This window comes from Mus caroli, chromosome 15 (genome assembly GCF_900094665.2).
Source record: "Mus caroli chromosome 15, CAROLI_EIJ_v1.1, whole genome shotgun sequence".
NCBI lineage: Eukaryota > Metazoa > Chordata > Mammalia > Rodentia > Muridae > Mus > Mus caroli.
This window is the reverse complement of record NC_034584.1, coordinates 60,313,407-60,327,792: the sequence shown is the minus strand read 5'-3', so window position 1 is coordinate 60,327,792 and position 14,386 is coordinate 60,313,407. Positions and strand designations below refer to the sequence as shown.

At 37.3% G+C, this 14,386-nt stretch overlaps 1 protein-coding gene across 1 annotated transcript in view; it reads left to right on the top strand.

Moving 5' to 3' along the window:
- Window positions 1–11,167, top strand: part of Tmem71 (transmembrane protein 71) — a 39,355-nt gene extending 28,188 nt beyond the window's left edge. The window contains exons 8-10 of the mRNA XM_029469952.1: window positions 4,613–4,674; window positions 4,776–4,836; window positions 9,549–11,167. Of these exons, the coding sequence (XP_029325812.1) occupies window positions 4,613–4,674; window positions 4,776–4,836; window positions 9,549–9,564 (139 nt within the window). The 3' untranslated portion in view covers window positions 9,565–11,167. The remainder of the gene's footprint in view (window positions 1–4,612; window positions 4,675–4,775; window positions 4,837–9,548) is intronic.
- Window positions 11,168–14,386: the final 3,219 nt, after the last annotated feature.

Below are 14,386 nucleotides of genomic sequence, written 5' to 3'. Positions count from 1 at the left end.
ACACACACACACAGAGAGAGAGAGAGAGAGAGAGAGAGAGAGAGAGAGAGAGAGAGAGTTTGTGTTTAAAGTATTTCTTAGAGAACATGAGCAATCCAGAATTGACATCAGTGTATTACCCTTACTTCTGTATCCTCAATAACAAGAGTTCATTGATATTTCTGAATGAATGGATGAAATGAAAATGAATAGTGAAGCCCTATAAGCTTCACCGTCTATGGACTCTGGTAGCAAAATGCTATTTACCCTCAATTCCTGCATCCTGGGGGTCGAACGCCTCCACATTGCTTGGGAAAGTTGATTTTTTTCTAGATTCTTCTAGAATTCTCACTTAAGTATGAATTGAGGTTTAGTGAGAGTTGGTATTTTAAAACAAGCCTCCCACTTAATTAGGAGGTTTGAAGAACATTTTAGATCACAATAGGACAAAAAGAACAAAAGGAGGAGGCTCTATGGCTAGAAATAGAGTGTAACATTCTTCATTAATACACCAAATTGGAAACTGATAATGTGCATTAGTACAATAATGACTGGAAGAAATTATGTAGAGCAATCACAGTCAGTACTCTTTTTACTTAGTGTGTTCCAAACTTCCAAATAGGTCAGGAAACCCTGTGTCATATATGACAGGGCTTTCAGTGAAACATTCTTCTTGGGCTAACATATGTAGATGTATCCAGCCTTGAGAAACAGAACTAAACTCCATATTACTTTGGGGTGACTGTTTCCAAACTGGTTTCCAAAGAGCAGATTGAAGAAGTGGGTAGAAATGGGGTCTGTACAATATAGTGCCAAGAGCTGGTTGGCGCCCCCTCTGGTGAGCATGGTCACTGGTAAAGATATGAGAGATTATTGCCTGTGCCCTTGTCAAGAAGCAGTAAGAATGGCATGCTGTATAGTCTTGCCAACCCTAGTCTAGTCATGAGAAAAATAAAGAGAAAAGCCAAATGAAGGGCATTCAATAAATTAGAATCTAGCCACAAAGGTGGTAAGGCCATTGAGGACCTTGTTTTCCTATTCCAGAGGATCCTAAGAGAACATGATGAATAACTAAACAGAATATATTTTCAGATAGGATCCTGAAACAGAAAAGGACATTAGGAGTAAACTGAAAAATCCAAATTTAAGCATTTACTCATATCCATGTACACTCAAGGCCTTTAAAGTATTGGTTCTCTGTCAATTTCACACTGCTTATCACACAATTTGATCACATCCATTCCTTTACTCTCTCTTAGTTCTCTTAATTTCTCCCTACCTCACAGAGTTTACTTTAGACTCTGGGACTATAATTCAACGCTATTGTTTACTTTTTAAAAATTGCTTGCTCAATACTTCCCATATTACTACCAGAAACTCTTGCAAGTTTCACGATTGGTTACTATGGCCCTTGTATATATCTTTATACTTTAGATTTACTTTGCTTTGTAATAGTGTTTTCTATCTCGCAGGCTGCTCTCTAATTCTCCATGTAGTTGAGGCTGAACATGTATTCCTACCCCTCTTAATTCTATCCCCCAATTGCTAGAACTACAAACATTTACTACCACACCTGGCTTTTGTTTTTCTTAGAAAAAGCTACTTAATAGTGGTTAAAATCAAACAAAATGCATGTCAACGATGTATACTATTCACTTGAAATCTTGACAGCATAGCAACTAGGAATGAGGAAGCATATGAAGACATGGTCAAGCAAGAATGATCACCTTATAACTGACAGTGACAATAAGTCACCATCATTTGTAAATTGTCTCCTGATTTTGAAAAAAAAAATGCACATGTCCCATGAATAGAAGAAATAAGGTCTGTTTGCAGGGTTGACATTTTCTTGGCCAGCTCAACCATAAACCTTTAGTCACTTTAGGTTTCTGTTCCTCTCATGCTACTATACTATTTCCCTGATCAGTAAATCTTATTTCTTTAAAATATATTCTAAATCATCATTTCTTAGTATTTCAGTTGTCCTTTATAAAACAGTTAAAGAGCAAATAACTCAGACTCATCTTGCTTTTCCTGCCCTAGGTTTAGTCATTACTATGAAGTTGCAACAGTTCTTTTATTATAGAACATTATGAGATCTGGGTGCCAAGTGTGCTCGTTAGTATTGGAATGTCATTCCTTCTAGTCTGTCTGTAGAGAGAAATGAGGAATGTTTGTGCATATGTAAGAACATTGACACAACCATGTGGAAATTATGTATCTATATACACATAAGGTAACCCAAATGTGTTAACATTGGTATATCTAACTAGCCCAACGCAACATGACTCAATCCCAGTTTTCCTGTCACCTCGATTATTCACAGGCTTCCTCTCTGACAGCTATGAACTTGATTTTCAGTAATTTCCATCGAATTTTTGTCCTGATATGAATGTGCAGAAGTTGTAGGATTCAATTCAATACTTTCTCCTGATTCTATTGTTGATAACTTAGCATTCATCTTTGGTGACCAGATAGAATACTGAATTCTATTTCCATTTTAAAAGTATATTTTAAGTTTTTAAAAATATCATTTTAATTTTTTTAAATTTTCACACATATCTTTTTTTAAAAAATTAATTCTTAAAAATATCTTTTGAGACTTGTTTTGTGTACTAATATGTTGTTACTTTTGGAGAAAGCTCAGGGAGCTGCTGAGAAGACATTTTCTGTAGGGTGGGTGGAATGTTCTGTAAATGTTAGTTCAGAAGGAGCTCTGTCTGAGGAAGAGAATGCTACAGAAGCTTCCTCTGTGTCATCCCATGAATGAGAAGAGCAAGCACGACCAAGTCAAAATTTATATGTCAGGGTAAGAGAGACAGAGGCAGAGACAGAGAGACAGAGACAAAGAGACAGAGGTAAAATGTATTAGAATTCATGAAAGAGGCAATAGGAGGTCTGAGCAGCTCTTTGTTAAATAACACAAGTCACATGGACCTAACATCCACAGAATATCTCTCATCCACATCCTAAAGAACATATCTTCTTTACAGCAGCTCATTGGACTTTCTCTAAAACTGACAATCTATTATTACACAAGGCAAGTCTCAAAAGATATTTTAGAAAACTGAAATAACACTGATGAAAGCTAGTTACCAACAACCACAGAATCTGAACAGCTCACTACATTTGAGTTTTTGAGTGAAAACTGACAGATATCTGGAGTGAACTTAAAACATTCACTGATCAGACAACATCTTGTTTGCTTTAATTTTTGACAATCTTTAATAAAATTTATACAAAGACAAAAGGCTCATACTGAGTTGTCCACCAGTGAATGAAATTGGAGAATGACACAATAAGTCTGCCTTTAGTTGGGAAGAAAGTGCCAAACTGTGTTCCAAAATATTTTCACCATTTTCCTTCCCATGAACAATGATGGCCCTGTAGCTTCTCTGTTGTTTGTTATGACCATTAACAGGCTCAACATTTCTGATAAATATATGACCATATATAGAGAACTTGGAGCAATTCTGATACATGGACAGCCATTGCTCAGCATGTTGGCTTGCACTGTCTAATGACAAATGATGTTCTACATTGCTTTAAATACTTATCCTCACATGCTTTTTTTTAATTGGCTGAGATGTGTCATGTGTTCACATTTTCCACCCATTTTGAAGGTTATTTGTCTTATGGTTGCTGTTTTATATTTTTAAATTGTTATATGAAATAATGGGTTTCATTGTGGCATTTGCATATATCTATGCCATTATACATTGTTATTTTCAGCACCCTTATTGCTGAAGTTTGGTTGTTCATAATCTAGATAGGATTCCTTTAGTAGATTTGAGATTTGCAGATATTTTCTTCTGACTTCGCATTGTCTTTTTATCCTCCTAACAGTATCCTCCCCAGAGAAAACTTTTTCTTTAATCTTCAGAATGTTCAATTATTAATCTTTTTCTTGCAGAGACTCTACCCTTCATACTGTACTTAGCAATTCATGGCCAAACACAAGGTCATACAGGTTTCATCCATGATGTCTTCTGGAAGTTTTATACTTTATGGTTTATAATGTAGCCACTGACTCATGTTAACTTCAATGCTAGGTGAGATAAATGTATATGATGTAAGATAAAATGTATATGAGAATTCACTCTTCCGCTTTCAAATAGTCAATTGTTTCAAGACCATTTGTCAAAAGGCATTTTTCCATTGAGTGGCTTTTATATTCCTTTTAGAAATCAAGTTACAGAGCTAGAGAGAAGGCATTTAAGAATGAATGCTCTTACAAAGGTCCGTCCCAAGTTCAAATCCCAGAATCCACCTCAGGTGGATTCATAACAGCCTTTAAGTTCAGCTACAGAGTGATCGGGTCTCGACCTCTGTGAGCACTGCACTCACCTGAATAAACTGTCTTTCCTACACAACAGGCATATACATAAAATTTAAAGTAAAAATAAATCATTAAAAAAAATCTGTTTGGCATATATACGTGTTTCTGGTTTAAGGTTCTCCAGTATCTTTTGTTGCCCTATCTACCTAGCCTTTTGCTGAATCACACTATTTTTTATTTTGGAGCTATATAGTAAAGCTTGACATTCAGAGTCTACTCTTAGTCTAAAAGAACACTGCATGTGCTGGAAATTCAGGGTTAATATGCTAAAATGACATGATCTTCTTATTTCAGATGGTTTGTGGGAGGAGAATTAGCCAGCATCTTTACATGTGCATTGCTGATCACAATAGCTTGTGAGTAACTTTCCCCAGATCGCTGCTCTAATTCTTGGAATTAACTCAAATTACAGTATTTAAAATAAAATATATGTATATTTTTCTCTTTTCTACTCAAGATGTTGTGAAATCACTGTTTCTCAACCTTGCCAGCTATTTCAAAGCCACCTCCTGTGCTAGGTAAGTACTACCTCTGGTGTTATCACTGTCTGATCAAAGATGACAGAATCTAGCATTTTGTAGGTTTCTGCTAAGTAAGAAATGGTGCTTCTGCTAAGTAAGAGCGACATGGAGGAACAATTCCCATGAGCATATGAAGAATATTTTTCCTTTAATGCTAAAACCTAGTAGCAGTCATAGAATTAGACTTTATTCTCAAAATATGTAGAATTATATTTTAGGACCCCAAGACATTGGAAACAATAGGAAAATTAGTGTCCTCAATTATTTTTAGAAGTGCCACTATAGATTCATAGTATTGCACTTTCAAAATATATTATATTATGATGTCTTTGTAGTACAGCTTCTCAAATGCCTGGCAAATGATCTGTTGCAAACCACAATTTCCTCTCCCCTCCCTAATGAGGATTCCAGAGGACTCTCAGGGTCTGAGAGACACCCACAGAATTTAAAGCAGGCTTTTCAGTGTCATCTTATTGCAGACAGTCTGTGTTGATGACCTTAACTTCACTGTGGTTGTTAAAACCAGCTCCAGTGGGCTTGGAGATAGAGCATGTTCTGCAAGTCAAATCAGTTTGCTGGCCTTTACACTTGACTTTCTGCATCCTTGTTTGTGAAACCTTGGACCTGATTCTGAAATCACAGTAGAGTGAGTGAAGATTTGTTTTGTTTACAACTCTAAGACATATGAATTTACTGGCATTTTGAGTGACATTTCCAATAATTTCTAGCTGTTCAGGTTTCTGGGAACAGACATTGATGCAACTGAGATTTGTAGAATTTAATAGATAATTTGGTGTTGGGATCACCACCCAAATCCTTGTTCTTAAGCCCTTATTAAATACATTTGCTTACAACTCATCTAAAATAACTAATTATGTCCTAGCCATATTCTAAATCATTTTATATCTAAGTGGAGGCTCACAGGCTTGCCTTTTCCAGACCTACCTACAGTTTTTCAAAACTGATTTAAGTATTTTGAATTAATCTTTATTTTGAGTTTCATATATATGAATTTTGGTCACTTTTCCCCATTTTTATCCCATGTCACCTCCTTTTCTTCTGCTGCTAAGCCTTCCTTCTTACCAAATTGTTTTTGTTTGTTGCTTTATTTTAGAGATCAAATGCAGGCTTTGTGCATTTTTAAGCAAGCTCTACACACCTGGGATATACTCCAAGCTACCTTCTCGCTCCCTTTTATTTTGGTGGCCCTGATATTCAAACCTAGGGCTTTTAGCATTTTAGGAAATGCTGGGGTCATTTCTGTTAGTCTAGAACTGCCTGATGTTCCATATATATATATATATATATATATATATATATATATATATATATATATATATATATATATACACACATGTACATGTATGTATGTCTATATGTATGTTTATATATGTTTATATGTATACATACATATGATTGTATTTGAGACCAACTAAGTCTAAATGAGCACAAGTGGGAGGTTATTTACTGAAACATGAGTGACTTATCAGTGACTATACCAATGAAGAAAGTGACACCTTTCTCATAATCAACATTCATTGTCAACAGTCCCCTCAGGGAAGAATGTGGCCTCAGGAGCCCTTCTCCCTCCCCTGAAGGAATGTTGACGAACCCAGTCTCATACAGATCTTGTGCAGGCAACCATATCTGCAGTGAGTTTACAAATTAATCAGCTGGTTTACTTCATGTCTATAAGGACCTGATTCTCAGTTCTGTTCCTTATCTCTACTTTTTACATTCTATCCACACTGTCATCTTGTCATGTTCCATGATGGCTCAGCTTTGTATGGCTCGATGAAACCAAAATAAAGAAACAAACAACAATAATTTTTACCCAAAACTTCATTTTAAAACCCAAATTTTAGAAGTAATAATATTGTTAAGGCTTGTCAGAGGCATATATAAACTGCCCCTGTTTAAAAATCAAATGTATAGTGAATTGGAAAAATAGGTTGTCATTATGTGTAAAACTTCTGTGGTGAAGGCATACTCTTTTTTCTTTTTTTAAATTAGATTATTTTCTTCATTTACAGTTCAAATGCTATCCCCAAAGCCCCCTATACCTGCCCCTGCCCTGCTCCCCAACCCACCTACTCCTGCTTCCTAGCCCTGTCAGTCCCCTGTACTGGGGCATATGATCTTCACAAGACCAAGGGCCTCTCCTCCCATTGATGGCCAACTAGGCCATCCTCTGCTACATATGCAGCTAGAGACACATACTTTTTAAAAGTGGCATTAAGGGTAGGGCCTCTAGGCATCAAAGTCAAGGAGGAGCTCTATCTTCTATCTCAAGCTTTAGGCCTTCTGAATCCTAGTTCCTGCTGGTCTTGAGTCGTGTAACCTCTTTGGGTAATACTTTGCCCGTGACTGTTACCTCTTGATTTGTAGCATCAGTTAACCTACCAAAACTTGACTGCTAACTATGCTCTGTACCAGTACAGTTTATCTGAACAGTCATTAAAATAAGGTTCTTCCATAGGTCCCAAGGTCACAAAACCAAGGCATGTGGACAGTCTTAATATTTCAGAGTGTAATAATAGTCGCAAGTAATAGGCAGGTTAAAATGTTTTCTATGTGGTAAATACAAGTATAGTTCTAGTAATTAGACCAAGTGAACATCGGAAAGGAAGTTTTTCCAGACTGAGAGAGATATGGGGTGTGGTCAGGCAGGCCTTCCTGGAAGAGGCTCTATGTGATTTGATCTGTTGTGGTTACTTTCCCAAGTTAGTTTTCAGGCATCTCCCCACTGCTCTGTGCTCTTCCTTTGTTCTTTCATAAAAGCAAATAGACCAAGACTGCATGTATATCCTCCACTGACATCCTCATTTATGGGAAAAGAGCTCTTGTCTGATGGTGTATGTACATACTTTGACCTCTCCCTTTCCTTCCCCTCTTCTCCTATTGTCTCTCCATTTTTCCTTGTTTCCTGCTTACCAATTTTTATGTACACACTCTCATATATGAAGATCTGGAAAGCAAGAACCACACCCACCCCAATGCCTTCAAAAGAGCAGATGCTGCCTACATATTCGCCAGCCCAGTGATGTTTTCTTCATCATTGCTTGAAAGAATTTTTATAGCAGAGAATTCTGTACCTGTGTGTTAGAGACATTGCAACTCTGTCCTTTTCACATAAATGTATCTAAGACACAATGAGACATATATATGTAGTTATTAAGATCAAGAGTCAAGAATCACTCATGTTCATTTACTTTCCCTTGACATACTATCTTTGTGGACGTCAAGAATATCAATAATAAATATAGCTTTATTTGACAAAAAAGAATGACTCATTAGTCTCTTCTTGCAATCAGTGATGAAGGTCTAAGGAACTGGGGGGAAGTCACTGAGTTCAGTTCAACAGACATCTGCACTGAACCCTCCCACATGCATTTTGTCCTATGCAAGGATAGATTCCATTAGGCGCTCTCCTTGGCACATTTCATTCTTCTCAAGTTGTACTGCGTTTTACATCATAAATCAATTTCTTTTCACCTGCTCCTCCTTGAATTTAAAGTGTTCAGTTGCGGGGGCTGTTCATCTACTAGACATTGCTAGAATAGCCCTTGTTCATGAAGGTCAACACAGGCATTCTGTATCTCTAGTGATTTTTTTTTTTAGCCCCAGTGTGAATATTCATACCTATGACAGACATCCTAGCACCAAGGCAGGTAGCAAACTGTTGTAGTTTGATTTATGTTGCTATAGTAAAATCTCCTGTGAAAACCAGAGCTGAAAGCAATACAGGAGAGAAAGGGTTTATTTAGCCTAAAATTCTAGGTTACAGTCTATCACAGAGAGGAAATCAAGACAGGAACTCAAGCAACTAGTCACACGGCATCCACAGTATAGTGCAGAAAGAACAAACGCAGCCTTTCTTCCTTTAGCTAGCTTCTTCCTGCTCTTTACATAGCCAGGGCTCCCCTGCCTAGGAAATGTTGATGTCCACAGTGGACTGGGTCTTCTCACTTCAATTAACATTATGACAATGTTCTATCATCATACTCAGTTGAACACTGAGGCTCTTTTCTTAAATCAAGTAGGTTGTGTTAAGTTAATAGTTAGAAGTAACCAGAATACATGTGTTCTCTCTACTGCTGGATGGAAACTTTTCATTCATGCTAATGATACATGAATTTATTAACTTTAGAGAGTTAAGGCATGGAAACTACAACCAGGTTTCCCTCTAGGCCAGCAGTTTTCAACCTGAGGGTTGTGACCCTTTTAGGGGACCAAAAGACCATTTCACAAGGGTTGCATATCAGATATTTACATTACCATTCATAATGGTAGCAAAATTATAGTTATAAAGTAGCCAATGGAAATAATTTTATGGCTGGGGTCACCACAACATAAAGAGTTGTATTAAAGGGTTGCAGCATTAGGAAGTTTGAGAACCACTACTCAAGGCTGTACTCCTGGCATGATGCTGATTAAAAAAGAAAGTTATAAAATGGTAATTTGCCGATTTGCATGGTGAGCTTTCAAGGCTAAAACCTTCCTAGCTTTAGAGAAAAGAGCACTGAGATCTGCCAGGGGTTGGGGGGAGTGGTAGGGAAGAATTGAAGTAGAGAAAACCTAAGTTGAGGCTCCACTCTTGCTAGCTGAGATTGCTCAGTCTAGTTTGTATATGATTACATAATTCAATTGTGTGTGTGTGTGTGTGTGTGTGTGAATTATTCATTTATTTTCTCCTTTCTCTAATCTAGATTTGAAACCACTTGAGGAATACATGCGATGAATGTCTTCGCTCTGAATACCTGGAAACAGTAATTTGTAGCCTTCTTGGAATCAACCACTTTATTGGAAGAGAACGAGCAATATATAATAGAAAAATTAATTTGACAATGTTATTTTTTTTCTAAAAATCTTAATTTCTACATGTAATAGTAATTGGTTCAGGACAATAATATTAATTTTCCTTTGTTTCCAAAAACACTGTCAGTTGAAAGAGAAGGGACAGGAGAAAGTAAGAGAGGACAGACCACCTGGAGTAATATTTCCTTGTCCCAAATGTAGTGAACTTCAAACATTTATTTTAATTAGAGAATTTTGTGAGAGGCCTGGACCATGAATATAGCATGTCTGCCATCATGCAGCTATGCCTTGCTAACCTACTTTAACTAAACAATGCAAACAAGCTTATTAATATTCATAAAAGCTGCATAGGAAATAGACACTGTTTGTACATACAATACAATAAATGGATGCATTTGAAAATGTGTACAGATTTTAGATGGTGAAAAAGGTGCTATTGTTTGTCTCCAGATGTTCATGTGTTGAAACTTTCATTGTCAATGTGGCAATGTTAAGAAGTGGTAGGACTTTTAAGAAATAGGGCCAGTGGGATATCCTTACATCTGAGAGAACTTCATTCAGAATGTGTAAATGGTCAGTCCCTCAGTCTGTCTCTGGCTTTCTGTCCAGCTATATGATCACTTCCTCCCATGTACATCATGTGATGTGATGCTATCTGCCTTGAAACTATCACTAAAATGAAGAATATGTTGTCACTATGCATAGGAACCTGCAGAATTGTGCGCCAAGGGAATTCCTTTTCATCACTCAGTATTCTGCCTTGGGTATTTTATTATAGTTATGGAAAATAGACTAAGAAAGCGACAGATCGTTGAGCAGGGGAGAGCCATTCCTTAGATTATGAATTTTTCTCTTGAACAATTTTTCTTACTAGGTTTTATTTTTTTAAATTTCTGGGGAGTAATGATCATCTTTCATTCACATTGTGATGAAAATATGATATATAAAAATTCTTTAAGTACAAAATAAAGAAATATTAGTGTTTTAAAGCACATTAAATAATAAAGCTGTATAATGGGCTGTAAGGTTATAAAAGATAATCAGTATTCTTATCTCTTACCAAGAACTTTCAGATATAACCTGCTGAGGATGCTCCATGCTGAGTAACATCTGTGTATAGAAACTACATGCTTTAAAATTAATATCAAATTAATCCCTTTTGTGTCTATGATTGTTAATATTCATTATCATCTTGACTGGATTTAGCATCACCCACGAGACTCACCTTTAGTTATGTCTACATAGTTGTTTCTAGAGAGGTTGAAGGAAGAAGACCTACTCTGAACTTGGGTACCAATATCCCATGGGCAGAACAAAAAGAATAAAAATTTCCTGGACAGAATAAAAAAGACGGAGGGAACAAGAGAGAGCACCAGCATTCATCTTTCTCTCTCTTTCTTGACTGTGGACACAATGTCACTGTTCACCCAGGTTCCAGATCCTTGTCTGCCTGTCATGAGCTGTATCCCCTTAAACTTTGAGTCAAATAAACCTTTCTTTTCTTAAGTTACTTCTGTCTGGTGTTTTGTCAAAGCAGTAAGAAAGATGACCAATATAATGCCATTTTGTTTCTGTACTTTTTTGGTTGAATAAACTTCTACTAATGAATAAGTAAACTCACCAGATTAGTATGTGTATAGTATCATATAATTTATATTTACCTATATCCATATACCTTTTCACACATCTATTGACCTTGATTACTTATATTTCTTATTCATTTCTGTTTTACTAGTTTATGTGGGTTTTGCCTTTTTATTTGTTTACTTGTTTATTATTTATTTATTATTTTGTTTCAGAGACAGTATCTCTCATTCTACAGCCCAAAGATAGCCTAGAATTCATTGTGTAACTCCGGATGACTTTGAACTCATGACAACCCTCTTGGTCCCGTCTTCTGAGTTTTGTGAGGATAATCACAAATCTTCAAGGCTGGCTGTGTATTCTCACTTTGAATTATATGACTGTCCTATGTATTTTATGATACATGGCATATAAATATTTCTCTAAACCCATTGTTTGCAATTTTCACTTTGTTCATTATTATTTTTTGCTGTGCATATGTTTTTAATTTAAAATGCCCCCACATGTTTACTTTTACTCTTGTTGCCTGAGATTTGGTGTGGTAGTAAAATAAACAACAACAACAAAACGTAAACAACCTCCCTCAAATCATTGCCAATGTGAATATTTACAAACACTCTTATTTTGCTTCTCATGCTTTCAGAGCTTACATCTAGGACAGGTCTTGATTACTGTATGTGGTATGTTGTAGTGCGATCTGGAATGCTCCCACAGTCTCACATGTTGAGGGCTTGGTCCACAAGTGGTGACACAGTTGAGAAATGGTAGGAACTTTAGAAAGTGGCCCTAGGTATGTGACTGAAAACATACCCTTAAAAACCCTGGCGGGACTTGGCCCCTTCCTGTCCAAGGTGCCATGAGGAAAGCCCCTTTGTTTCACAATTTTCTATCAGCTTTGACTTCAAGTAGCCACAGGCTAAAACACTTAAAACCATGTGCTCAACTAATCCTTTCAATCTGTAGTTACTTATGAAAGGTATTTTATCACATAGTATTAGATAAAGATTTGATTTCATTCTTTTGCATGTGTACATCCAACTTTCTCAATAGTGTTTCTTGACAGGACTACTCTATCCCCAAAGGGCTTCAAAAGCAGTTATGCATAAGGTATCATCGTCATCATCATCATCATTGACTTGTTTATTTGTTCTACAGCTCAATTAGAGCTTCTCCTCCTTTCTCTCCTCTCAATCCCTTCTTCTCACCTACCCTCCCTCCAATATCCTCTCTGTTTCTCCTCAAAAAAAAAAAAAAAAAAAAAAAAAAAAAAAAAAAAAAAGAAGGCCTCCCATGGATCTCAACCTTCCGTGACATATCAGGTTGTGGTAGAACTAGTACATCTTCTCCAATTGAGGCTAGACAAGGCAGCACAGTTAGGGGAAAGGGATCCTAAGGCAGGCAACAGAGTCAGAGACAGCCCCTGCTTCTGCTGTTAGGAGTCTCAAATGAAGACCAAGATGCACAACTGCTACATATGCGCAGAAGGCCTAGGTCCGTCTCATGTGTGCTTTCTTGTTGGGTGTTCAGTCTCTGTTGGGCTTCTATAGGCCCAGGTTATTTGATTCTGTGGGATTTTTTTTTTTTTTTGGTTTCTTTGACCTCTCTTGCTCCTTGAATCCTTTCTCTCCATCTTCCACAAGAGTCCCCAAGTTCCATTTATTGTTTGAATGTAAGTCACTTCATTTGTTTCAATCAGTTGCTGGGTAAAGCCTCTCTGATGACATTTATGCTAGGCTCCTGTTTGTAAGTATATCAGAATGCCATAAATAGTGTTAGGGTAGGCTCTGTCTCATGATATGAGTCTCAAGGTGGGCCATTCTCTTAATTTCTGCTCCATCTTTACTCCTGCACATCTTGTAGGAAGGACAAATTGTGGGTTGATGGTTTTGTGGCTGGGTTGGTGTTCCAATTCCTCCATGGAAAGTCTTTTCTGAGTACAGGAGATGGCCATATTAATGAAGTTTTAATATAATGTAATCATTGATGCTTTAGGCAGTTATGTCTACATGGTTTATTGTCTTCCAGTATTATCAAGGACCTAGAAACTCTAAGTGCATGTTCTCCAGAGAACAAGCATTGACTGGACTTTGGGGTAAGGTTTCACATCACTTACAAATGACCTCTGCTTCACAATTCAATTCTTTTGCCCCCTTGAATGTACTAGAATGTAGTTCTGCATTGATTTTCCCAACTTTCTTGATGAAGTCATTGTCTCAAATTTTACTGGAGAAGAGCTACAAGATAACTTACAATTTGGAGTTGCCACGAGACCTTCATAATTGCTAAATAAACTAAGAAAATATCTGTTTCTTATCAAGATTTCCTGGACTACCTAAAATTAATATGTTTGTCCCCAAAGCAACATTTAAACGTTATCATGGAAAAATGTGGGCACATGCAACCAGAGAAGCTACCCTGGAGCAAGAATGAGACATGCTCAAACCTCTGAAAAACTTCATCCTGAAACCACCAGAGGTAAGACAGCTCTCTCCCTGCTCTTATCCATGACCTCTACCCTCACCACACACACACACACACACACACACACACACACACACACACACACACACACACAAACACACCTCATGTAGTTTTTGGACAAGTTACAGGTTCAACCCTACCCATAAGAACCGGCCCAGCATGTTCTTGGAATTCCTCTTCATGGAAATGAATCATCCCTGGCACCTAAGCCCCAGCCAATAATGCACACCAACGCTGAAAACCCCCACTCACTTCCCAAGGTCTATATGACCCTTTGTTCACCCCAGTAAAGTTGAGCTGTTTTTACTGGAGCTGTACCTGCAATTCATTCTGTAATACCCATGGTCCTCTGAACCCGGTCCTCTGCTCCTCTCCCCTTCGTGTGTTGGTGACCAATAACTTCCAGGGAAGGGGAGACAGAGCAAGATAGGGGCATATGTTGTGTTTTACAGCCAGCTGGGTACTAACTCATGACCTCCAACCCCAGCAGCACTGATCTGCTGTACAAAGTATGGGGTTAATAAAAGAAGATAAACTGATCAACCATTTCCAACCCTGTTATTTCAAGTTTTTATAGAATTTGAAACTGTAACAAAACATTTATCATTTTTAACAGAATAGGAAATAATGCACCTGGTCCTGATCCTGCCCCTTAACACAGAGT